The 26,821-nt window shown below is 43.0% G+C and overlaps 1 protein-coding gene and 1 long non-coding RNA gene across 2 annotated transcripts in view; one reads left to right on the top strand and one right to left on the bottom strand.

Annotated features, from left to right (window-relative positions):
• The window catches only part of Deptor (DEP domain containing MTOR interacting protein), a 128,729-nt gene extending 121,587 nt beyond the window's left edge, over window positions 1-7,142 (bottom strand). The window contains exon 1 of the mRNA XM_034516923.2: window positions 6,852-7,142. Within this exon, the coding sequence (XP_034372814.1) occupies window positions 6,852-6,973 (122 nt within the window). The 5' untranslated portion in view covers window positions 6,974-7,142. The remainder of the gene's footprint in view (window positions 1-6,851) is intronic.
• Window positions 6,974-12,319, top strand: LOC143434076 (uncharacterized). The gene is made up of 3 exons (XR_013103269.1): window positions 6,974-7,110; window positions 10,628-10,692; window positions 12,026-12,319. It is a non-coding gene; the product is annotated as an uncharacterized LOC143434076 (long non-coding RNA).
• Window positions 12,320-26,821: the final 14,502 nt, after the last annotated feature.

The raw sequence follows: 26,821 nt of genomic DNA, 5'->3' as shown, positions 1-26,821 counted from the left end.
CTTCCCGCAGATTATGTAAGTAAAAGTACACTGTCAACTTTTTCAGAGCGTCCACATGCTCTCTCCTTAATTACTCCTTATACAGCTTTGCTTATACAAAGAGATAACCGGCAGCCGTGGCTGGGTCTTTTCTGGACAGAAGTATTCCTTAGAAAACCATCACAATTCAAGTGGTCCAAATCGGTCCTTGCATCTTGAACTGAAGCCATTTGCAGCTCCTGCCCTTTGCTGACAACTGTGCTTTTCTCGTTTTGGGGGTGTGGAGAGGAGTAGCAGGGAGAGTCATGCAATGCAGTCCCAACCTCCCTGATACTTAATATGTAGCCCAGGGTGGCCTTGAATTTAGGGCTTTTGGAGTCCTGGGATTACAGGTGTGCATTACCACCTCTGATTTATTTTACTTCTTTTATTGAACAGAATTGAATGGCAGATCTTCCAAATCAGAGGCAGGTAAGGATTGGGGTGATGGAGAGTGAGGGTACCTTAGGACAGGCTGTCACAGTACAGGGAGCACGCTGCTAAAAGCAGGCAGTTCAAAAGTTCACGACAATATCTCCCATCCTGTATCTTTTCTACAGCTAATTCTTCTCTGCATAGATGCCCTGAATTTTATCTTAATGACATTATACTCTGGATGAGTAGAGGTGAAGAGGGGACATCCGGCTTGTCATCACTGAACCCAAATGACCTTTCTGTGGAGGACATAATTATCCCAACATGCCCTGGCTCTATAGTACAGAAGAATAACAGTCTCAGTGTTTCTCAGCTTTCCTGCTTAGTGAGTTATGTCCAATTGTTGTTCCTTTAAGATTTACTTTAATAAATTTTTAAAACGTATGCAAATGCATATATCTTTATGTGTAGGTGTGTGCACATGACGGTAGGTTCCCTCAGAAGCAAGAGGCATTAAATCATCTGGAACTGGAGCTTATGGTCACCTGTAAGAGCTCCTCTGGGATCAGTTTCTAAGGAAACTGCAAGGTCCTTGTGTTCCAAATTCAACAGATTTGGAAGGTCCTTAGACCATGCCTGTGGGATTCTCAGGAGCCATCTTGCGTGTCTTTGTGATACCCATATATGTGTCTTTAGTGGGTTCTGGTTTTATCTGAAGGTGCTACTAGGGAATCTAAGTGATCTCAGGCTGCTTCCTAGTGGACAATGAGCAGGGTCATGGCTGATGATAACCCTAGGCCACCTTTATTTCTCTTTTCCCTAGTCTGTGTATCTAATTCCTATTTCTCTTATTTGCGCTATCTGAGAAATCTCTTTGGCTCTATCCTTTTGTACATAGTAAGCCAGGTGTCCCAGAACCCTGGAGGTTAAGTAGAGAAGATTAAAGTCAGTCTGGAGTATTTGGTGAGAGTCTTTTTCAAACAAAGGAATGAATAAGAGAAAGCAAATGTAGAACCATTCAGTGTTTAGTGATAGGTGTGTGTGTGTGTGTGTGTGTGTGTGTGTGTGTGTGTGTGTAAAGGCAACACCAAGATGGTAAGACTTAGGGAAAGCAATCTGTTACAGAAAAATGGCAACAATATTACACAGTTTAAAAAAAAATCTACAATTGCCTACAACTTGGCTAAAGCTCACCATGTGGCGAATCACATTACGAAAGCAGCCATTAGTGATGGTACATGCTTGCTCCAGATAGACTAATAACAGAAAAGCTTGCCACATCTTCCTTGCTTTCTTAAGTGTTCCTCAGGACAGTGGTAATTCCTCTCTACCCTTTCCAAGCTCATGGGCAGTGGAACCCATCTGTGCAGTCCAAAGCAGGCTTTCAAAACCACATGGCATGGAAGACTCAGTTTGACACCAGTGTGAGGAAGGCAAGCCATCTGTCTTATCAAAAACATGAATACTTCCAGGAATAAATTAGATGTTCACAGACAAAACAATTGTCCTACTTTTTGTTGGCAAAAGTTGTCATACTAGAATGTGACAGTCTCAGATACAGGACTCTTTAAAAATGTTTTAATGTAACATTCATAATTTTTCTGTGAAATATGTGTGTGTGTGTGGTGCAGGCACATGCAGGACCAGGAGTATAACTGGTATGTTCTCACTTTATTCCTTTGAGACGGTGTCTCTCACTAAACTACGCTAACTAAGGTGGCACCCAGTAATCCTCAGTGATCCACCTGTATCTATCACATTGGCACCGAGGTTACAGGTTTGCATGCCGCCATATCTAGCTACGGATACTAAAGATCTGAACTAAGGTCCTGATGTTTGTATAGCAAATGCTCTTCCTACTGAGGGACTTGAGCCCTAAAAACCTTTTTTTTTTTTTTTTTTTTTTTTTTTTTTTAATCCTCCTCATCAATAGTCAGGAACGGCAATCAAACTGTGGGTTGGCACACTGTGTAAAGACCCAGATTCTCAACTCTACCACTTCTTGACAGAAGAACCTGTAGCCAGTTACTTTAGTGTTCAGTGTTCTCATTTATAATGTAAGGGCAATAGGACTTGTTAGAGACACTAATGCATTTTGTTGTTGTTGTTTAAGATGCAAAATCATGAGAAATAATTGGGCAAGATGATCCACCAGCAGAACTCAAGCCTGGTGCTTGGGCCAAGAACAGGCACAAGTGGGTAGGTTATAAGCCCTAGGAAGAACCTACTATTATTATCCTGCTAAAAAGACATAGTATTAAAATACCCAACTCATCTTAATACCCATAGAGCAGTGCAGTTCTCAGCCCTTATCAGTGCTTTTACAGTAGATGGTGATCAATACAGACTCAAAACTGGTCAATGTGCAGAGAACAAGAGACTGAGAATACTCAGCATAAATGGGACGTCTGTATCATGCCCCCTACTCCCATGGTTCAGGTATTATGGTGGAAGATGGGGCAGAAAGATGTAAAAGCCAGAGAAAGAGGATGAATGTTGCTAAAGAGGCTCTTCCAGATGTGACAGGAGAGGGAGAATCTGTTTTCTTCAGTGATGCAGCCCCTGGGAGATTACCCACACTCCAGTAGATTGACCTATGCTCATGCAAATACTGGCAATTAAGTGAACTAAGTTTTAAAAAGAATACATGAAATCATGAAGAAAAAGAAAAAAAAAAAAAAAAGGAGGGATGGAGAGATGGCTCAGCGGTTAAGAGCAATGACTGCTCTTCCAGAGGTCCTGAGTTTAATTCCCAGCAACCACATGGTGGCTCACAGCCATCTGTAATGGGATCCGATCCCTCTTCTGGTGTGTCTAAAGATAGCTACAGTGTACTCACATATATAAAATAAGTAAATCTTAAAAATGAACAAATAAATAAACAAATGGGAAACCTATGGGGAGTTAAGAGAAGTAGAGATGGGTTCAATCAAAACATATTACATGCTTGTATGAAATTCTGATTTTTTTTGTTGTTGTTTTGGGATTTTTTGTTTTGTTTCTGTTTTTTGTTTTCTTTCTCTCTTTCTTTCCTTCTTTCTTTCTTTTTGAAAAAAGTTCTGGGCAGGGAAGCAAACTCTTTTAAGATGAGGGAGGAAAGTGAAGAGAATCAGGAACACCTCCTACCAGAAAAGAAAGACTATGTATGTATGTGGTGACTTCTGTTGCCCTTATGTACCCGACTGCAAAAAGAGTGTCAGCCCTGTGCAGCATGCCAGCTCCAGGGCCGGGGCCAACAATGGTCAGAGCGTTGCTCCACGTTCATCGCTTTAGTGTACTGAGCTCTTTCCAGCTTGGAGCCCACTTCGTCTGATACCGCAATCTGACACTGGAGGATACTGTCTCCCCATTCTGCAGGGGAAAAAAGGCCAAGGGTCCTGGGGTTCACTGGCTTCCCCCAAGAGAACACACTACAAAACCAGAAGAGAAGGGTAGGTGTGGTAGCTCCCTCCCTATATTCCTTATACTTGGGAAGCTGAGGCAGGAGGACTGCCATGAGTTCTAGGCCAGAGTAGGCTACATAGAGTATGACCCAGTCTCTAAAAAGTGGAAAAGAAGTTGGATACAACTCCAGCTGGAAGTGAAACTTCTTTTACACAATAGTCTTGAATTTCCCCATTTTTTTTTTTTTTTAAATCACCTGCAGTTCACTGTGATGATCCAGACAGAAGTCACGGAAATGTAAGCCGGGGCAGTAGTGACCTGTGGTGGTGTGAAGCAATCGGAGGCAGAAAGCCTGGTTATCACTAAATATCAGGAATCACACAAGATGAACACAGCTGGAACGGAAGAATCCATTCTGGCTAGAACAGTGAGGCTGACCAGACACCTAACACCAGGCATATGGCCACTCCAGTTACCAAAATCTAAGTACTATGTAACTTTGTTTTGCTGTTGTTGTTTTGAGACTGAATCCCACAAGCCCACCCAGGCTGGCCTCAAACTCAATATGTAGCCAAGGTGACTTTTAACTCCTAACCTCTCTGCCTCTAACCCTGGGAGTGCTGGGATTACAGACATGAGCCACTGGGCTGAGCCCGAGGGATGGCTCCCGAGTTACAGGTGCTTCTTGTGAACTCCTGGCAACCTGAATTCCATCCTGGAACTCAGGTCAACACAGGAGAGAAACAGCTCCTGAAATTTGTCCTTTGACGTTTACATTGGCACACATAACCCCTGCTCTTCCCCCACAAACAACAAAATTTTAAAATCTGCTTTAAAATAATTGAAACAAAAAGTGAAATTCAAATCAAATGTAAATGGTTAATATTTGCTCAGACTTTTTTTTTTTTTTAAACAAAACAAAACAAAAAAACTAGGGCCTTGCTAGCCTTACTATGTAGGTCAGGCTAACCACAAACTTGTAATTCTCCAGTCCCCCGCCTCCCAAATGCTGGGATTGTAGGTGCACACACATCTTAGCCTTCTCAAAACGGAAAGGGAATTGTCTTTTAAATCTCCCTTCTATAAAGAAAAAACTGAGGCAAAAGAATAAGTCAATTGTCCCAAAGTTGCAGAAGTCGAACATGGTGGAGGGAGAAGGAAGAAAAAACCTGGGCAGCCTGGTCTTACATCTTCTGCCCTTCTCAACACACAATCCCTCTGGACACATTTTACCAGGCTGGAAGTCAAAAGTGGTGGTGTGGAGAGACCAGGAATACCCATTAATTCCAGCAAGCCCTTGCAGATTGCTAAATACAGGAAGCCCTGAAGTCAAACTCTCAGAAGCACCCCGTGAAATCTTCTCATCTTCATGCCCACTTTACAGATGAGGAAACAGCTCAGACAAGTAGATTTATCCAAACATGGCTACTCTGGCTAGTGTTCATACGGTGTGTGTCAGCACCCACCGGTGTACACACTAACTCCACGTAATCCTCATAACAACACTACCAGATAAAATTTATTGTTACTTAACCTCCTCCAAGGCCCTACACTAGCTAAGTCAAGGGCAAGGTCAGGATTCTGTCAGGCTCAAAGCCTATCTCAAAACAGAGTCGCGGTAATTTGGCTTCATGGTGGAGGAACAGAAAATCAAGCCTGGGTCGAACTCCCGGGTATGCAGATTTGTAGTGAGAAAGTCTGGGGAGGCTGGAGAAGGTGCATTACAGGAGCAGTATCGTAAAGGAGAAAGTGATTTGGGGACAATAATGATGTTTGTAAAAGAAATTAAAAGCAAGGAATCTCACCCAAGAGAAGCCTTTTCAAAGAGCAATATAGTGAAGAACAAAGCAATAAACTATTAAGAAAGTCAAATTAAATCAGAAAAACTTTACGTCATCTCGATTACAAAATACCCTTGATGAAGGAAAACAGGTTTTTAATTCCCTTTAATTTTGGCCACACACTTGAGATTCAACGAGGAACTGAAATGCGTGATTTTCCTTCGGTCACACTGGACTCCACCATCCTGACTGCCAACAGCTACTTCCTCAAACGGAGTCCTGCAAAGCCCGAGTGCTTTACCAGACCTCCAGGGACTTTTGGTAATACTCTCAAGTCTTGAAACAGCCATCTAGAAACTGAAATAAGCCGGAAAAAATCAAGCCAAGAGCTAGAGGGAACTAGCACACATCTTCCAGGTGGGACCCGGCTCGTGGTTTAAGTTCCAGCAGAGCCGGATTCATTTTAAGTGGCAATCTGATTTACAACCCCCAATATCGGCAGCTGTGGAAGCGCAAGTCTTAAGCACATGCCCAAGAAAAAGGAACAGGAAGCGATGGGAATGTCAAAGGGACCCTGGGGCTAAGTGCTGGTTCCTGGATTTGTAAGATGGCAAGTGATAATTCTAGGAAAAGTGGGTGGCGATGGGCCAACTCCACGGTCCCAAACGTGGCCACTGAACAAGATACTTTCACGCCCCCTTGCGGACCCAAGTGACACCTGACGGTGTGCCAATTAAGGGAGAGGTAAAGAGCTGGGAAAGGTTCTGGAAGAGTAGCAACCCTTCTCTGGACTCGCAGAGATCCGCCAGGTTTTACATAAAAGTAAACTGAGGATCAAAGAAGGGAAGCGTGCCTTGCTAGCAAAAAGGAAAGCTGAACCGAAGGCAATCATGGGAGGTGGCGCCTTTTATCTGAAAGTGCAGGGACTGGGGTCCCACCCGATATCTCTTCTCTTTGGTGTGAGCAGGCTAGGCAGTCATCAGGGACACCTGGCAAGGGGTTTGCGAGTGCTGAGCGGTGGCGAGTCGGCGGGACGCATGGCTGCAGCAACCCAGCTAGGGCGCAGCCTGCACCGCGCGTTCCAGGTATCGGTTCCCGCAACCTTGCTGAAGCTGCCAGCCTCCGGGCTGCAGTAGCCAGGCACCCGCGCAGCGCGAACCAACCATCCCACTCGCTTGCAACTGTCCCTACGCCCCGCGCGACACGCCTGCCCCGAGCCAGATCGCGTGTGTGCTCCGGACCGCGGCAGGCATAGTGCAACCGGGAACCCACCAACTGAGTGCCTTTCCTTACCGGAGCTGCTCTCCGGTAACTAGGACTTCAGCCATGCGTTCCAGCTCTCTCTGCTGCGCCCCGCCACTCCCGCCGGCGTTGCTGTCGCTGCCACCACTGCCGCCGCTGCTGCCCTCCTCCATGCTCTCGGCCGCGCGGTTGCCACTCTGTCTTTGCTGTCCCGGCGGGTGCGCCTGGCGTTTGGATCAGTGTGCCCTCACCGAGGCCGCCCCGGCCATCTTTGTTCTGGGCGGTCCCGTGGCTCAGAGGCGATTGGCTGGTGAGGGAATCCCTGCGGGTAGGCTGAAGCGGTCTGCGAGTGCGGCCCTGGAACTTCGGCATGGGGGCGTGGCCTGGGCTCTCTCATGGTCGGGGGGCGGGGACAAGAAGAAAAATATAAACATCGGGGCGGGCACTGAACCCTGTGTTTCTGCAGGAGGTTGAGCGTCTCTTCCCTTTTATATTTTCTTTTTAACTCCCAAACTCATGCTAGGGAATTTTGCAGTTTTTCTCTATTTTTTTCATTCCAGAGTTGCAGAGAATAAAAATGAGAACGGTTTACTCAAAAAAAAAAAAAAAAAAAAAAAAGTACTACAGATCACTTAGTACTACTCTACCTTATGGTGGAGTCAATAAAGCACCCTGGCCTGGGGTTCAAAAAGACTAAGAACCTGGCTTCATTTTCCCACCTAAATACTCTTAATCCCTTCTTTACACGAATTGTAGCTATCGCCTGTCCACACCTGCTGCATGACAGATGTTTTAGATAAATTACCACCTTCTTATTTTTCCCATATCATAATCAGAGCATTATTTTCCTTTTACATTGGGAAGGCCACTTCGACGAGTGAGTGAGGTAATTTGTCTCAGGCAAGCAGGCAGGATCATTCTCAATTTTAGGTTGTGTTTTAAAACAACTGTATCTTGGCAGGCGCGGTGGCATACCTGTGTTTCCAGTTCCAGAGGCTGGAGCCGGAGGAGCATGAGTCTGGGATAAAAAGATAACCTTGTTTCATAAAACAAACAAAAACCAAAAGCGAGCAATACAATAAACCTTCAGAAGTGTGGGTTAAACACATTTAAATGGCTGAGCTGGTCTAGAATGTTCATTAAAAGTCGTCATCATGTCTCTTCATTTTTAGTTTGTAAACTTCCACATAACTTGATTGAGAGGTCTTCCGTGGTCATATACGTTTGTTGAAGTATCTTTGGATTTCCCTTTTGGCAGATACAGGGACTTGTGTCTATGATAACAGTCCCAATCTTCAGGAAGCATCATATATAACAGAACATATGCTGCGGTGAATGTTACTTGGCATTCCTGGAGATTAGGCTCTGACTCTGCTTGCGTCACACTTTGCAAAGGCCCACTCTCTGGCAAACAAAACTATTGTTCTGGATAGAATCTTGCTGTGTAGTCCAGGCTGGCATCAAACCCATGATCCCCCTGCCTCAGTCTCCCAAGTGCTGAGACTATAAACTCTGCTCTATTTTTTTCCCCACAAAGGTAAACACACACTAGTCTTTTTTAACACTCAAGAGACCATGTCTAAGGCTCACAGGAGCATTACAAAAATGGTTGAACATTTAGTTTATGCTTTACATGATACCATGAACGTTTTGAGTATCGGTTAATTGGTGTTCACAGAGCCCTCTTGGGTATCAGTGCTTGCAAACACAAAAGTGAAAGTCTACCTACGTCTCACAACTGGAGAGTTAGGCGGCACTTCAGTGCTTATTGTACAGATTCTCAAGATACGCTCAGACACATTCCAGAAAGGAACTAACTCCCTCCAACAGAGGATCGTAGGCAGCTCCTTTGCCAGAAGAATTTATTTAAGCTTACTAACTTTATAATAAGCAGACAATATTTTAAAAGGTGTATCGAAAGAAGGGGGGGAGAAGAGAGGGGGAGAAGAGGGAGGAGGAAGAGGAGGGGGAGGGGGAAAGGGAGGGGGAGAGGGGAGGTAGGAGGGAGGGGGAGGGGGAGAGGGGGAGGGGGAAAGGGAGGGGAGGGGGAGGGAGAAGGAGAAGTTTTAACTCAATGTGATTCTAGAGCCCCATTCTCAAGTGACAGAGGGAGATGGTGTGGACTTAATGAGCTGTCTGTCTCTGTTTTTGTTTTTGTGTGGTTTGTGGAGGTAAGGTTTCTCACTCAGCCTGGCTGTCCTGGAACTCACTCTGGAGACCAGGCTGCTCTCAAACTCAGAGGTCTGCCTGCCTGAGTGCTAGGATCAGAGGCGTGCACCGCCACACCCATCTGTTGGTTTTCAGGCTTTAAACCTTATACTTATTACACAGAACATTGAGATGTGAGGTGGGACATTGGTGTTTCAATCAACGATGCAGCCTTGGTCCTTGCCTATCATTGTCCAAGTTTATAATATTTTGTCAGCCGGGCGGTGGTGGCACACGCCTTTAATCCCAGCACTTGGGAGGCAGAGGCAGGCGGATTTCTGAGTTCGAGGCCAGCCTGGTCTACAGAGTGAGTTCCAGGACAGCCAGAGCTATACAGAGAAACCCTGTCTCGAAAAACAAAAACAAAAACAAAAACAAAAACAAAAACAAAAACAAACAAACAAAAATAATATTTTGTCAATCACTAAATCTCTTTAGATTTCAATTATTCAGTTGAGAAAATGAAAAGTAATTTTTGCTTTCTAGGGATGGTCTGCGCCATTCATGAAATAATGGTTCAATTAAAGTTTTGAAGATCCATTTTAATGAAATTTTGTACATTTGTGATTTTAAAAAAAAAATTACCACAACTTAAGGCTAAAAAATTTCAGGTTAGTAAAATGCCTGATCTTAAAGGGAAAGGAACTTTTAATTTTATCTTTAGTTCTAGCTTTTTAACACAGAATATCTCATGTAGCCAAAGCTGGCCTCGAACTCCTGATTTTCTTGCCTCCACGTTCCAAAGGCTTGTTGGGCCTAGATATTTTTTTCTTGAAAGCCTCTCCTATGTGTGTGTCTGCATATTTTCCTTGAAGGCCCCTCAAGTGTGTGCGTGTGTGTGTGTGTGTGTGTGTGTGTGAGAGAGAGAGAGAGAGAGAGAGAGAGAGAGAGAGAGAGAGAGAGGAGAGAAGATACCTGTAGCTAATGACAACTGATTTGCTGTTACATATTAAACTTTAAGCTTACATGAGATACAGGGCATACATCATACTCCATTGTTTAAGTCACTCTTCTATCAGAGACATATGGGTGAACTGCCTGCTAAGGACATAGGCATCAGTGGCCATGACTGTCCTAGAACAACTGGTCCTGAAGAAACTATGCCTGTGGCTGATGACAGAAGACAGGAGGGCATTGTTGTGGCAATTAATCCTACATCGAGATTTCAGCAGAGCTAAAAATCCTGACAGACTTCCACTTGCAAGCCAATTATCTTCTCAGAATTTTCTGTTCTCAGAAGGAAAGGTTATATGGCATCAGTCTCATTGGTTATTGAGTGGATTAAATGAAATTTTGTAAATCCTTACAGGTGGAAACTAGTAGAAGTGAAGGCACCTTTCCCAGATCTGCTGACTCACCCGTGGGTGCCTCCTGGATGTTTTGGTACCTAGAGGCCAATATCAAAATCTGGATGAAGAATGTCTGGGTGTCTGCATTTCCAGGAGATCTAAGTGTGCCATTTTGATGAAATACAAGACAGATTACATTAAAAAGGCATACTTAACATATGCCCCAGCCTTATAGGAGTCAAGAGACAAAATACCCCGTAAAATTGCTGTGAGTATTTCTTAGTGCATTCTCTTAGTAACAAAGTGTATGTCTCCCTTTCTTTCATTTAGGTTCTTGGCCACTCCCTACTCAACCATATTTTGAGCAGTGCTGATGCAATGAACTCTTCCTAAAGGTTAGTCACAAAGTGAAAAGAGATGAACTTAATTACTAAAAAAGTGAAAGTATCGTGTCAGCCATAAAGCTTAATGATAGGGTAGGTGCTATCTGGGATGGGTACTACACACCCAAACTGCAGCATTTGGAAGCCGGAAGGAAGGTCAGTATTTGTGGTGGTTTGAATACGGTTGGTCCAGGAAGTGGCACTATTAGGAGGTGTGGCCTCATTTGAGTAGATGTTGGAGGAAGCGTGTCACTGTGGGGGTGAGCTTTAAGACTCTTCTCTTAGCTGCCTGGAAGACAGTCTGCTCCTGTCTTCCTTTGGATGAAGATGTAGAACTCTTAGTTCCTCCAGCACCATGTCTGCCTGGATGCTGGCATGCTTCTTGTCATGAAGATAATGGACTGAACCTCTGGAACTGTAAACCAGCCCCAATTAAACATCATCCCTTATAAGAGTCACCTTGATTCATGGTGTTTCTTCACAGCAATGGAAATGGAAACTGAGACAGTATTCAAGGTCAACCTTAGCTGCATAGCAAGTTCAGTAGGTTAGCCTGAAATACATGATATCCCACCTCAAAAACAAACTGACCAAAATGATTGCTGTTGATTCTAAGAGTCTGTCTGTCTCGTTTCTGCTTGATCTTCACGGAATGCCTTCTGTCTGTCTGTCTGTCATCTTCCTGGACTCTACTTCACAAGTTATACTTTCCTAGGAATGTTTATTTTCTTTAAAAAAAAAAAAAAATGTTTCATACCAGTTGGTGGTGGCACATACCTTTCATCCCAGCACTCCTTGGGAGGCAGAGGCAGGTGGGTCTCTGTGAATCTGACGACAGCTTGGCTTACCGACTGAGTTCCAAGACAGCCAGGGCTACACAGAAATACTCTGTTTAAAAACCAAAAATTAAATAAGGTAATAAAATATATTTCATTATATTTTAGTGGATGTGTGCACATGAAACTTGCTGGAGTCAGTTCTTTCCTTCCACCATGTTGGTTCCAGGATTGATCTCAGGTTCTCAGCCTTGGTGCTCAGGGCATTTTACCTCCCTGTCCCCTGAATTTACATCATCTTGTAAGAGAGTTAGCCTGTTCTCAAACATTAGTGGATTCCTCATTCTTTAGCCATTATACTTGTTATTGGTTTTGTGAATGGAAAAAGCTGATGGTTTAGAATATCCTGTCCAATGCAGAGGACGGGGTACAGACCCTTGCAGGCCCTGTGCTGCCTCAGTTTCTGTGAGTTCATATGAGCTTTGCTCTTATTGATCTCGAGAGCCTTGTTTTCCTGGTGTCCTCCATCCCCTTTGGCTCTAATACTCTCTCTGCCTTCTCTTCTCCAGGGTTTCCTGAGCTCTGAAGAGAGGAATTTGATGGAGACATCCCGTTTAGGATTGTGTGTTATTCCTATCCAAATATTTTTGTTGCTAGAGTTGTCAAGAAGGGACTAGTTTTTAACAAAATAATTGTAAGGTCTAGGAGTGTATCTGAGTCACAGAGCACTTGCCTAACATGGCTAAGGACTTGGGTTTTATCCTTGACCCTGTCAAAAACAAACTAACCAAACAAGCTCCTACCTGGGACCTGAAAACTATATTTGACAACAAACAAAGAAATGACAAGAGATTAAAAACTAATTGTAAAGATAATGAGAAATAAGACATTCGTGACTTCATAATTCATATGCACTGTATTGTGTTGCTTTTGTCTTTTTGTAAGAAAACATTACAAAAGAAGCTGCTTTCTCCAGTTCAATCCTCCTTAAGGCGCCAGATAATTTAACATACTGGTTTGTGCTGCCATCTACTGATTACTTTTGCAATGACACTAAATACTATGGAGAAATGGCTACCTTCCAGAGGTTATTGGGAATGTTTACAGTCTAATACATTTATTGGGGGTGATACTGGCTTTTAGTGACCTGGTACTAGGTATGCTATAGATCACATCCCCTCAGGACAATAACTCTCAAAGAACTGGATTATCCTAAATCTCAACTGTCTCCCTTAGGAGATAGGTTTTTGAGAAAACTGACCAAATTAATAATAATAATAATAATAATAATAATAATAATAATAATAATAAATTATAACATAATAATTATGTTAATTATTTTAACATAATACAAGATGGTCAGGAATGTGCTTATTATATGTGTTGACAAAGAACTGTACCTTGTACTGTTCCAGTCTTAATCAGCAAATTGGGGTAAATTACTCTATTTGCTATTTGCATGTGGTGGCTGTAGCATGCACCAAGACTACTACAGCTATGTTAAAGCGTGTGTGTGTGTGTGTGTGTGTGTGTGTGTGTGTGTGTGTATGCCTGGCTGGTGTGTTATTTAATTAATTTATTTATTGGGATTATTTTTTACATTTATTTATTTATTTACTTTGTATGTTTATGTGCATGTGTAAAAGTAACTTTAATTGTTGTCTCAGAGGCTTGCTGCTGAATAAACTCACCCTTTCTAGTTCTTTCTGAACTCTGGCTGGCTGGTTCAACTCAGCTGTTCTGGCTCAAACTCTTCTCCAAGCTGACTGATTCAATATGGCTTCTCTCAGGCTTCACATTGAATTGCTCTGCTTGGCCTCAAACTAACTCTGGGAATTTGTTCTAATCCTCTGGTTCCTTCTTCTCTAGCTTCAACTGCCTCTGCTGACCTGCACTGAATTGCATGGACTAATGAGTGAACTCAACTCCACTGCATGGCCCTCACTGCACTGACTCCCAACTGACTCACCCTTTGTCCCTGCACTGCTCTTAAATAGTCATTCTTTCTTGTGCTGTTCTGATGAGAGCTGGGCATATCCTATCTCTGACTCATTCTGTCAAATCTTTCTCTGAATTGTCACCTTGTCTGCCCCTTAGTTAGACTTTCAAACATGGCTGCTTCCTTCTACAAACTAAATTTACCTTAAATGTGTGTACTAAGGGCATATAGTCCAGCCAGAGGGATTAAAGGTGTGTGGCATGTCTGCATCCCAGCCAGATCACACAGGCCTTTGGATGTGATCCCTTGCCAGAACAGCCATATATTGCTGGATTAAAAGTCCTCTACATGCATGCATATCTACAATGCACCCATGGAAGTCAACTTGAGGAAGACAACTCTTTTACCAACATGTGGGTTCAAGGGATAGGTCTCAGGACACCAGGCTTAGTGGCAACTGCCTTTAGGTCCTGAGTCATTTATCCAGCCATTGCAGGATATTTGATCATACTGCGAATCTAAGATTGCATTATTTACTTTAAAAAAAAATGCTATTTCTGGTTGTGGTAAGACTCAACCTTAGCAATCACCTTTAATTCCTCTGCCTGGGATACACAGGCTCTTAGAACACACCTTTAATCCCAAACAATGAAGGTAAAGTTACTTTGTAGAAGGAAGCACCCATGTTTGATAGTGATGTCTAATTGAGTGGCAGTCAAAGTGATGAATCAGAGGAAGACTTGACAGGATAGGATCTGCCCAACTCTCGTGAGAAGAGAGAAGAAAGGGAAACTACTTAAGAGTTAGTGAAGGCAAAGGAAGAGGAGGCAGTTTTACGTGCTGATAGCAAGAACAAGCTAGACACAGGTGAAGACAGAACAAGCCAGAGAATGAGAAGGAGCCAAAGGATTAGAAAAAATTGCCAGAGTTAATTCGAGGCCAAGCAGAGCAAAAAGTCAGAGGCGGAGAAAGAGGATTGAATCAGTCAGCTTGGAGAGGAGTTTGAGCCAGAACAGCTGAGTTGAGTCAGCCAGCCAGAGATCAGAAAGAACTGGCAAAACATGAACTAATTCAGCAGTAGGTCTCAGAGGCTGAAAACACTCTAGGCCTAGATAAGATTGAACAGAGGCTAGAAGCTTCTAGGACTAGGTTAATGGTCTGAGATAATTAGCCTTTGAGATGAAAATTACATCAGGTGAACAAAAGATGCTTTTACAAGCCCTATAATAATAATAATAATAATAATAATAATAATAAAAGACAGTCTCACCAGGTAGCCTAAACATGTCTTAAAATCATGGCAATCCTCCAGCCTTAGCTTCCCAAGAGTTGGGATTATAGGCCTGAACCATTATGCTTGGCTTGTTATTTTATTTATTTATCCATTTATATACATGGACTGAGTTCAACCCCAGGGTCTTGTATATGCTGGATAAACACTTTACCAATTGTCTCAGCCCCCTAAATACTGCGATTATAGGCCTGCACCACTAGACCTGGTCAATATCTGCAAATTAATTAATTAACTTAGTTATCTAGGACAGTATCTCACTTGGTAGCCCTCTGCCTCTGCCTCTGCCTCTGCCTCTGCCTCTGCCTCTGCCTCTGCCTCTGCCTCTGCCTCTGCCTCTGCCTCTGCCTCTGCCTCTGCCTCTGCCTCTGCCTCTGCCTCTGCCTCTGCCTCTGCCTCTGCCTCTGCCTCTGCCTCTGCCTCTGCCTCTGCCTCTGCCTCTGCCTCTTTAGTGCTGTGGTCACAGGCATGGACCACCATGCCTAGGGTATCATTTTTATTTTGAATCAAGACCTTAAGTTAGGGAGGGTGGGAAATTTTTTTAAGTGAGATAGTAAGAGATTATACATACTGAACTGATGCTGTGTCTGGTCATGTGGAGAAAAGCATGACATCTTAAACATCTATTCCTCAATCCGGTGAATCAGCCGCTATTTTACACTGAAAGGTGAGGCCTGGGAGGGATGATGCACAGCAGAGTAAAGGTAGGTTGGGAGGTGAGACTCTTCTGACTCTAGAGGCCACGCTGGTCGTTTCTCAGCTACAGTGCCTCTTCAGAGGCTAGGTTCCTTGTCTAGATGCTTTCGTAGGCCAGTCCTGTACTTGATGTACATTCCTGTGTCTTCACTGAGTCCCTGATGCAGATGTTTCTGTTTCCAGCCTCTACCTGCTGAGGGCTGTCCACCTCAGATGGGGGATGTGATGGCCACATCTAATGGGAATGGAGTTAGGTAAGCACCAAAATGATAATGTCTTACTAGCTTATACCGGCCTTTGATTCTCTCTCTCTCTCTCTCTCTCTCTCTCTCTCTCTCTCTCTCTCTCTCTCTCTCTCTCAAAAAGATTATGTATGTATGTATGTATGTATACAGTGTTCTATCTGCATGTACACCTGCAGGCCAGAAGAGGGCACCAGATCTCATTATAGATGGTTGTGAGCCACCATATGGTTACTGGGAATTGAACTCAGGACTTCTTGAAGAACCTCTGAAGTGTCTCTCCAGCCCAGCCTTTGCTTTGTTATCACAGGATAAAAAGAGGTACCCCAAAGGCAGGGATATTACAAAGTCCAGGGCTCTGGACTCAGTGAGTTCAAGTCAGCTCAATGGTAAAGTCCTTTCTGAGTGTTTATTTTGGGACAGGAACTTTTCTGTGTCCAGGCTGGCCACTAAGTCACTCTGTAGACCAGGCAGCTGAGCCTGGTGTGTGTGTGTGTGTGTGTGTGTGTGTGTGTGTGTGTGTGTGTGTGATCCCTCTGGCCTCAGCCTCTGAGTGCTGGGATTACAGATGTGAGCCACTCTGCACAGCTACTTAGGATATCTTACTGCCCAGTATATCACAGTTTTTTCCTCTGTTCCTCCTCAGTCCATCTACATTATGAGTGATCCCAGCATCCTCATCCTTCTTCATTGCAGAGTTTTTTTCACCCAAGTTCAAGGCTCAGAAAAATTCACTTGGACAGTTGTTAAATGCGTATTAAAATGTGATTTCCAAGTGGAAATAGACTTAATTAAGAAGTTATCTACCTTTGTTGATGACAAGAGATGGCCTGGGAAATTGTTTCATTTTGATATACGAATCTGTGTTCTAGCCGGGCAGTGGTGGCGCACGCCTTTAGTCCCAGCACTTGGGAGGCAGAGGCAGGTGGATTTCTGAGTTCGAGGCCAGCCTGGTCTACAGAGTGAGTTCCAGGACAGCCAGGGCTACACAGAGAAACCCTGTCTCGAAAAACAAACAAACAAACAAACAAAAAAAGAATCTGTGTTCTATAAAGTTCTGCTATATGCAGAAGAGTTCTCTCAATGGATACTCTGAGAAAAAAAGGAAGCTTAGAGCTTTACAGTGGTTGACAGTAGAAAAAGTCATCACATCTCATATTTAAGGGCTGGTAAAGTAACTCAGTTGTAAGTGTTTCCCTAGGATGTAGGAAGCCCTGAATTTGATCCCTTGCATGTGTCCTGTTACTTATGCCTGTATTCCTTACACTTGATGTCAGAAGCCATCTAGGAGAGTCTAAGACTAGCGAATGACTTTCCTGAGATGTCCACTGCCTTGCATAGACTTCTATGGATAAGCTCTAGAGGCAAGGCCCTAAGAAACTAATCTCAGGATTGATTCTTGCTATTGATATGTTTATCCTGTCATTATTATATTAATATAACAATCCATGGATATTTAGCTCACTCTATTGGGCAGATTTTCTGCAGATCAATGAAGATGTTCTGTTTTTGTAGTGATGCTATATATATATAAATAGATGATTTATTAATTCCTAATGATGATTCTATAAGAATTCCTAAATTTAAACTAATAATTATTGAGCCCTTTATAAGGGCTGCAATTAAGGCTCCCTGTGATGTGAAAACTGCAATTAGAACTCTACTAGTTGGTCGCTGGAGAGATGGCTCAGCGGTGAAGAGCACTGACTGCTCTTCCAGAGGTCCTGAGTTCAATTACCAGCAACCACATGGTGGCTCACAATCATCTGTAATGGAATCTGATGCCCTCTTCTGGTGTGTCTGAAGACAGCTACAGTGTACTCATATAAATAAAATAAATAAAAATTCTTAAAAAAAAAAAAAAAAAAGAAAAGAACTCTGCAAGTCTTCATGTGTCACGAGTTGAGTTAATTTTTCTGAAATAGAAAGCAGTCATTGATACAGATTTACAGCTTGGGAATACATTCTGTTAGGCTATAAAAACCATTAAGCAAAGGCCGTTAAAGGAAGAACAATTTAGTGTTGGTACAAGAACACAAGATAACATATTGACTAAGCTTATCTATATAAAACTTCAATGTTAACTTGGACCAAAGAATTATAGTTTTACACTTTTAATGAACCTGTGGAGTTAGTAACAGATAAAGTACTTAGATAATTACTCTTTTTTTTTGTTTGTTTGGTTTTTTTTTTGTTTTTTTTTGTTTTTTGAGACAGGGTTTCTCTGTGTAGTCCTAGCTGTCCTGGAACTCATTCTGTAGACCAGGCTGGCCTCGAACTCAGAAATCCGCCTGCCTCTGCCTCCCAAGTGCTGGGATTAAAGGTGTGCACCACCACCGCCCGGCTGATAATTACTCTTAATGTAAACATGTAAACATCTCTGTTGTAACTTCTTGTTCAATTTATGATTCAAATCTATGTTTGAACTTGTTGTGAACTTTTCGGAATACCATGTGATTTATTCTCCTGAAAAGGTACAGAAAACTAGGAATGATGACATTATGTAGGCAGAAGGAAAATAGGTCAGAGGTGTTACAGAGATGAGGGGCTAAGCAGATGAGGAGAGGCAGGATAGAACACAGAGAGACAGCAGGATACAGCAGAGTAGAAAGCAGCAGGCAGGCTTCTTCTTACCATGAGATAGGTTTTCCTTAGATTTTTGTTTTATTCGTTTTAGCAATAGAAAGGTAGAAGCCTTTTCTTTCTCTATGCAATAAAAGTTGGAGCTAACTTTTCATCCAGAATGACTGAGTTCTTTCTGCACTGGCACTTGGACTTTTGCCATATCCACAATATATGTACTATATGTAAGTATAGGGCTGTGTGTGTGTGTGTGTATATATGTGTTTAAGTATGTAAGCTGGTGAGACAGATTGTTGGGCCCAATAAATATGCGATAATGAATGTGTATGTATGAATGTGTATATGAATGTTATGTGTGTTTATGCATATTTGCTTGTATAAAAGCTTTCCTTTTTGTGAGCATGACTCTCTTCTCCTGGTTCAATAAAAGTTAATTGCTCTAAACCTCCCAGTTGCCTGGCCAGTGAGAGGCGAGGCTTCTGGGCAATAGAGAAAGGAGACTTAGTAATTAATCCTCCACTAGATTCCCCCTAGTTATACAGCCTATGTTAATTGCCAGAGAATTATTAGTGTGATGGTTTGTATATGCTTGGCTCAGGGAGTGGCACTATTAGGGGGTGTGGCCTTGTTGGAGTAGGTGTGTCACCATGGATGTGGACTTTAAGACCCTCATCCTAGCTGCCTGGTAGCCAGTATTCTCCTAGCACCCTTCAGATGAAGATGTAGAACTCTCAGCTCCTCCTGCACCATGTCTGCCTGGATGCTGCCATGCTCTTGCCTTGATGATAATGGACTGAACCTCAGGACCTGCAAACTAGCTCTAATTAAATATTGTCCTTATAAAAGTTGCCTTGGGCTGGGCAGTGGTGATGCATGCCTTTAATTCCAGCACTTGGGAGGCAGAGGCAGGCAGATTTCTGAGTTCGAGGCCAGCCTGGTCTATAGAGTGAGTTCCAGGACACCCAGGGCTACACAGAGAAACTCTGTCTAAAAAAAAAAAAAAAAAGTTGCCTTGGTCAGTTGGTCATGATGTCTGTTCACAGCAGTAAAACCCTAACTAAGGCATATAGTAAGTTTAAAGAGGAGTAAGAATTAAGTTTGGCAGCATGTAACAAGCACAGAGAATCATAAAGTAAATAATAATAAACTCGTAGCATCCTCAGCACGTAATGAAGCACAGAACAGTGATAAAGAGTTAAGTTTTTAGCACGGAACAGTAAGACAGAGTTAAGTAGTAAAATAAAACAGAGAGAGTTGAAGAGAAAAGAGGCCAGTGGTTTTCAGTCACAGAATAAGCAAGAAAGTCAATATTTTTTAGAAGCCATCAACTTCAGCATCCAGCATAGTGAGAGAGTTAAAAGGCCAGAGATCGTCAATCTTTTGACCTGTGTATGTCCAACATATATATGCCCACTTCAGCTCCTTACCCTAAGGCCAGGCAGAAGCACCCAGCAACTAAGGAGGTGGAGCCAGGAGAATCAGTAATCTACAGTCATCCTTGGCTACATAAAGAATCTGAGGCTAGTCTGGGCTACATGAGATCCTGTCCTAATATTTAAAACAAAACAAATATAAAAGCAGTCTCATGAATGTAACAGCTGAAAGGAATACTGCCTTTATTTTAACAAGCCCTTGTGACATCGTACTACATGCGGTTTATAATTAATTGGTTAAGTCAAATTATTTCATTAAAACAGTCTCATGAGGGCTGGAGAATATAGCTCAGTATGGATAACTTTTGGGTTTACTCACAAACAAACAAAACAAAAGGAAGAACCAACATGTTAGAATGTAACCCAAAGGGATGGGCTCAGAAGCTAGGTCTCTCTGACCGTCTCTGACCTCCCGGTGATTACTCCTCTCTGACCGTCTCTGACCTCCCGGTGATTACTCCTCACGTAGAACTGGGAAACCAGAATTACTCCTCTCCCAGGCATGCCACAGAAACCAAAACCCCTTTTCCCCAAAGCCAGCCATAAAACCTGGGAAACATGGCTCTGACTCTGCCCTGTGTGACAGCTGCCTATAAAGAAATTGATGTTGGAGAGACAGCTCAGTGATTAAAAGCATGGCTGCTCTTCCAGAGGACCTGGGTTCAGTTCCCAGCACCTACATGGCAACTCACAACTGTCAACTAGGATCTGACACACAGGCATACATGCAGGCAACACACATGAAATCAGGCCCCTTTCTCTAATAATTCTTTAAAATTAAAAAAAATAGAAAGAAAAAAGAAAGAAAGAAGGAGAGAGATAGAGAGAGAGAGAGAGAGAGAGAGAGAGAGAGAGAGAGAGAGAGAGAGAACAGGCACACATCCACATCATTTCTGGAGCCTTATCCTATACCTGGGAGGAAGGAAGACTATAACTACATTAAGAGACCAAAAAAGAATGTGCTCAGATAGGCTGGGCTGTGTGTCCCCTCTTCCCGACTGGTTAATTATTTATACCCTATTGACAACTTATACTTCTAAATGGCTGCATATACTTCATCAAACCTAAGCATAAGAGTGGGTGGCTCACACTGTTCTTTGGGTCTTTTATTCATAGTGTGAATGAGAATTTCTGGGAAGAAGCTTTGTCTATGAATGCTGATTGGCTGATTAGAATGTCAGTGACCTTGGAGACTGAGAATACTGTAGGCCCAGAGCCTGCCATAGTTTATCTTGGGCTATCTTTAGCCCACCCAAGAGCCATTTCTTGTGTCCCTCTGTGTTGGACCTTATACCCTGACTACAGATAAAAATCTTTTGGGGATATATTAACAAAACTCTTAATTTTCTTAATTTTCCAACCAAAAGGGTAAAAGTCATCTGAGGCCTATAGCCAAGACGGCCATGTTTTGCTGTAGCCACCTCATTCATGTGTACCAGAGTATTTTAAGAGTCTTGTTTTATGACATTCTTTGTTCTGTTATACAAGGTTCAAAAAACTGCTTCCATGTGGGAAAAAAAAAAAAAACCTCTCTCGGGGAGAGGGTCCGGCAGCGGGGGTCCCACAGCGGTCTAGCAGCTGGGTCCTGGGTGGGCTGGCGGCTGCAGTATCTGGAAGGTTCAGGGTTCCAAAGGCTGGGAATCTAGAGGCAGGTACAGGAAGGCCCAGGCGACACCTGGAGTCTGGTTTTCCAAAGCTTTTATTGTTCATGGAGTGGTGAATGGGTGTAGATGGTATGCACGCCCCCCAAAAAGTCAGGGGGCCTGGATTTTTATAGGGGGGGAAAGGGGGCTGGAATAACTTAATTAGCTATGCCCCCTGCCTTTAAATAACTCATTAATATTTTAATCTCTGGAGGTGGAGACTTGTTAATCACGCCCTCTACCTGCATCCTACGTGATTGATGGTGCAGGTTAAATGGCCAAGGCCCAACACTTCCAGAGTGGGATATTGTCTTAGTTAGAGTTTCTATGGCTATGAAGAAACACCATGATTAAGAGGCAAGTTGAGGAGAAAAAGGTTTATTTGGCTTATACTTCCACATCACTGTTCATCATTGAAGGAAGTCAGGACAGGAACTCAAGCAGGGCAGGAACCTGGAGGCAGAAGCTGATACAGAAGCCTAGAGGGGTGGGGTGGGGGGAGTGCTGCTTACTGGCTTGCTCCTCATGGCTTGCTCACCCTGCTTTCTTATAGCACCCAGGGATGGCACTACCCACAATGGGCTGGACCCTCCCCATTATCACTAATTGAGAAAATGCCTTACAGCTGGATCTCATGGAGGAATTTCCTCCACCGAGGGCCCTTCCTCTCTGATGACTCTAGCTTGTGTCAAGTTGACACACAAAACCAGCCAGTACAAACGTGGAACTTGGGGCAGCCTAAATCTGTGTTCTGGGCTATGGTCACTCATATTTGGCTCTAGAATGAGCTATCTTTTATTGCTTTTGAAGTGAGAGCTGTGTTTTCCCACACTGACAACAGGCTCCCATGTTGTATAAAATGCTTATTAAATAAGTACATCATGTTTACATTTGTTGACTTGCTTTCTATTACAAGATTTTGAGCTCTGGTCCTTCTGATGGTGAGGAAAGGTCTCAACCCTTACCTCCTCCCTGCAAGATAATGGCCTCATCTTTTAGCATCTGTTTACTCTCTAATTCCCTGATTCCTTCCTCACTGCGATCTGTATCCTAAGTGGTTTGAGACCAAAGGTTGCATTTCTCAAATTCCTATATCACAGAGCAGCTTCCAGCTAGACTCAGTAAATAAGAGACTATATTGGTTACTTTTATACTGTTGTGATTAAATACTATAACTAGGAATACAGAAAGAAAGGTATATTCGGGCTTAAATTTCCAGGGGAGCCGGGCGGTGGTGGCACACGCCTTTAATCCCAGCACTTGGGAGGCAGAGGCAGGCAGGATTTCTGAGTTCGAGGCCAGCTTGGTCTACCGAGTGAGTTCCAGGACAGCCAAAGGCTATACAGAGAAACCCTGTCACCCTGTCTCAAAAAACCAAGAAAAAAAAAAAAAAAAAAAAAAAAAAAAAAAAAATTCCAGGGGGGATTTCAGAGTCCATGACGGTAGCAAGTGGTAGGTACAATCGCAGGAATAGATGAAGGGGTCAGAACCAGGCATGATGGGACAAGTCTGTAAACCATGATTCCCATGATCCTCCCTGCTGTCTCCACCTCCTGTTCACCCCCTTCTTCTTACCTCATATCTGTTTTGTGTTGTCGTCATTGCTGTGGTTGGTTGGCTCAGGTAGCTGCTGTGTACTGATGATGACGACGGTCAGGTCATAGTCAGGAGACAGCATTGTGTGGCACTCCCGTTCATCCCTCCAGTTCCTACCTGTCTTTCCACTCCATCTCCTGTGACTCTGTGTTTTAGAGGGAGTGATACAGATGTTTCCTTTACGGCTGAGCAGCAACAGTCATTATTCTCAGTACTGTGGCCTTGGCTTTTCTTTTTATGACAGAGAACTAGACTGTCTTAGTAGGGTTTGCATTGCTAGTGACGAGACACCATGACCAAGGCAAAGGACAACATTTAATTGGAGCAGCATCCAGGCAGGCATGGTGCAGGAGGAGCTGAGAATTCTACATCTTCATCTCAAGGCTGCTAGAAGACTGGCTTCCAGGCAGCTAGAACAAGGGTCTTAAAGGATGCACCTTCTAATAGTGCCATTCCCTGGGCCAAGATTATTCAAACCACTATAAAGAATGAAGCAGATGCTTTGTAGTCTGTGAAACATGAAGCAATTCCACCATCTAGTGGTAAAAAGTGGAATAGTTTTACAAGCAAAATTTTATTTTGTTTTGACAAGCAAAATTCTTAATGGTGTTTGGCAGAAGATATGGGTAAGCTATTATATTCCCTACAAATGAATTAATCTTGTTGCAGACTGGAACTTCCTCATCTGAAGTCACTTAACATCTACAAAAGGTGGAACAGATTCCAAGCTATTAAGACACTACTTGAGTCTATTTCTCCTGGTTCTTGTCATTCTTGCCACTGACATTTTTTTTTCCTCTCTCTGTTCTGGAGATTCCTGCCATAGCCTTTTAATGCTAGGCAATCTGTCCGTCAGACAATACACACCCAAGCCTATTATTCGTTTTTTTTTTAATTTATTTTATTTGCAGGGAGCCTCCTAGCCCAGAGAGGGTAGTGGTGGGGGCACAGAGTAGGACTTTGGTGTGGCTTTAAAGTCCGAGGGTCTCCAGATGTTCTACTTCTCTAACTACACTGAAATGCTAATGATAACTTTTAAAAAGTTCTAAAAAACTTTCTTGCTCTTACTGAGGGTAAAAAGTTTACTGGCTTAGGCAATTGACACCTGTAGCTTAACATTGGGGGATTAAGTAATGTGGCCTTCGTTCTACCTCAGCAGGAACTGCGAGGCTCTAACTTTCAGCCCGCTAGTAGAAGCCACGGGAAGAAAAGGGGACACTTTAAAACATGACTATAACATTTATTTTTAAGTTGTAAAACGTTTCCTATGAAAGCTATCTAAGAAAAAGAGAGAGAGACAGAATGAATGGAAAAAGGGGGACAAAGAAAAATTCTATTTTTCTCTTTGTCCAAGAAGTGTGTGCTACATAATCACATGTTAAAAAGTTCACCACAAGTTCACACTAATTAGTCAAATCATAAATCGAAATAGAAGTTTATAACAGAGAATGTTTACATGCATAGCCATTAGGAGTAATTATCTGACTAAGCATCCATCACCTGTCTCAGCTCCACAAGTTCATTGAAAGTTAAAAACCATAACTAAGTTACTAGTGAAGTTTTGTATAGATAAACCCAGCCAATATTTTATCTTCTGTCCTAGCACCTACAACAAATCGTTAGTTCCCTTTTATGACCTTTGGTTAATTGTTTTACAACCTCTTGGACCGTGCTCTGAGTAGGAGAAAGTCTGGTTACTATCTAAGAGTAATTAACTGGTGACACAGGGAGAATGGCAGAGTTTTGACTATCACAAAAGGGCCTAATAGCAGTCCCGCTATAAAAGAGCTTAATCGCTGATATAATTTTAGGAATTCTTATGGGATCATCATTAAGACTTAAGAAGTCATTTATTTGTCTATGTAGTATCACTACAAGACAGTACATCTTTGTAGATCTGCAGAGATCTGCTCCAAAGGGGTGAGATAATACCTAGTGATTGTTATATGTGTTTGATGATAACAGGAAAAGCATATTCATAGCAGGAATCTTTCCTAAAATGAATTCTCTTGGGCCTTGCCTATAGGAAAAATCCATTGTGGATTATAATATGAAGTTGACCATCTCAGGAAGATCACCTGCTAGTTAATTAGCTTGTTCTGTGATGGCTCCTGACATTTATTAGTAAAAATTAATTACAGACAATACTGGGTTTCACTATGGACATTTTCATACACGTACATAATGTAGGTTGATTGTGTTTACCCCTCCTCATTACTCTCTGTGGTGGTCTGAATGAGAAATGTTCTCCACCGTCTCGGGCATTCCAACAGTTGATGGCACTGTCTGGGGAGGTTTAGGAGGTGCAGCCTTGCTGGAGGAACTATGTCATTGAAGGAGAGCTTTGAGAGCAAGAAGCCTCGCTTACCTGCAATTTGACCATTTTTTGCTTTAAGATATGGTCTCTCAGCTTCCTGATCCTGGTGCCTCGCCTCAGTGTATTTCCTGCCATCACAGAATATTAGCCCTCTGGAATTCTCAGCCCAAAATAACTCTTCTCTCAGCTGCTGTGGTCGACCGGTATTATCAGGACAACAGAAAAGTGATGGGATATGCGCTCTTTCTCGCCCCTTACCCATTCTCACTGACACCCCACCACCACCACTTCCCACTTCCTAACTGGCCTCTCTTCTATGCTCCTCCCACTCCTGTGACCTGGTGAGTTTCACTAGGGTTTGTAGAGAGAATATCTTATGTCTGCGTGGATGTGGCACCTGTCAATAATAAATCTGAGGGAATTCTGGGATACAGCCATGCAGGAGATCAGCCCCTCACGTCAGAAGATGTGAGGAGATGGACACATATGGGAATGTAGGCTAAAACGAATGGGTTATTCCAAGTTACAATCTAGTCAGAGAAGAGCTGAGCTATGTGGCCAAGGTATTTGTAAATATATTTTTGAGTCTGAGTCTTATTTCTGGGAACATGGGGTTGAGAGGAAGAACCAGACCATAATTTTTACAAGGGTTGCTTACTGGAGTGTAAGAAGTTTCTTACGTGAATACGAGCAATTTACTAGTGGCTACTGTTAACATTCTGGCTAAACTCCACTCCATGGTTACCTGGCAATAGCCAGGTAGGCCTGACCCACTATAAAAGGGGCTCCTTGCCCCCTCTCGCTCTCTTGCTCTCTTGCCCTCTTGGGCTCTTCCCTTCCCCTCTCCACCTCCCCATTCCATGCTCATGGCTGGCCTCTACTTCTGTACTCTCTCTCCCTCCTTCCCTCCTTCTCTCCTTCTCTCTCTCTCTCTGCCTCTACTACCCTCCTGGCTCCCCTTCCCATGCCCTAAATAAACTCTATTCTATACTATACCGGTGTGTGACTGGTCCCTCAAGGGGAAGGGATGCCTCAACATGGGCCCGCTGAGACATCCCCTTCCCTCATACCTCACCACACTCCCATAGAACATATTCTATATCTCTTTATTGTTTAATAAACACATCATCTATATCACTAAAGAAAATGTCTTTCCTTTCCCTAAGCAACCACTAGCTACCTATAAGTCCTCAGAGAGGGGAGGGGTTCCCCTCCTTCTTGTAGCAAGATATTGATAAGCTCAATCCTTCCTAGGTACTACAGGGAACCCCAGTTGCTGTGAATTCAAGAGTGCTGTGGCCATTCATGCCCAGAAGGTAGCACTTCCACAAAAGTCTACCCTATCCTCTGGTTCTGACATCTGTTCTACCTCCTTCTTCTTGCAAGGTGTTCCCTGAGCCTTGGAAGGGATAATGCAGGTGTCACATTTATGCCCAAACACTCAAGAGTTACTATTCTTAGCACTCTGACCAATTATGAATCTGTATAATCCCCTCTGGTCACAGCAAAAAAGAAGGCTGTCTGATAAAAGCTGACCAATCTACAACAATAGACATGGTTATTTAAAAGGCAGTTTGATAGGCACACCATGCCCACTTAATAAAAACAGCAATAGCTTCCCCATG

Source organism: Arvicanthis niloticus, chromosome 13 (genome assembly GCF_011762505.2).
Source record: "Arvicanthis niloticus isolate mArvNil1 chromosome 13, mArvNil1.pat.X, whole genome shotgun sequence".
Taxonomy (NCBI): Eukaryota; Metazoa; Chordata; class Mammalia; order Rodentia; family Muridae; genus Arvicanthis; species Arvicanthis niloticus.
This window is presented reverse-complemented; position numbering and strand designations above follow the sequence as displayed.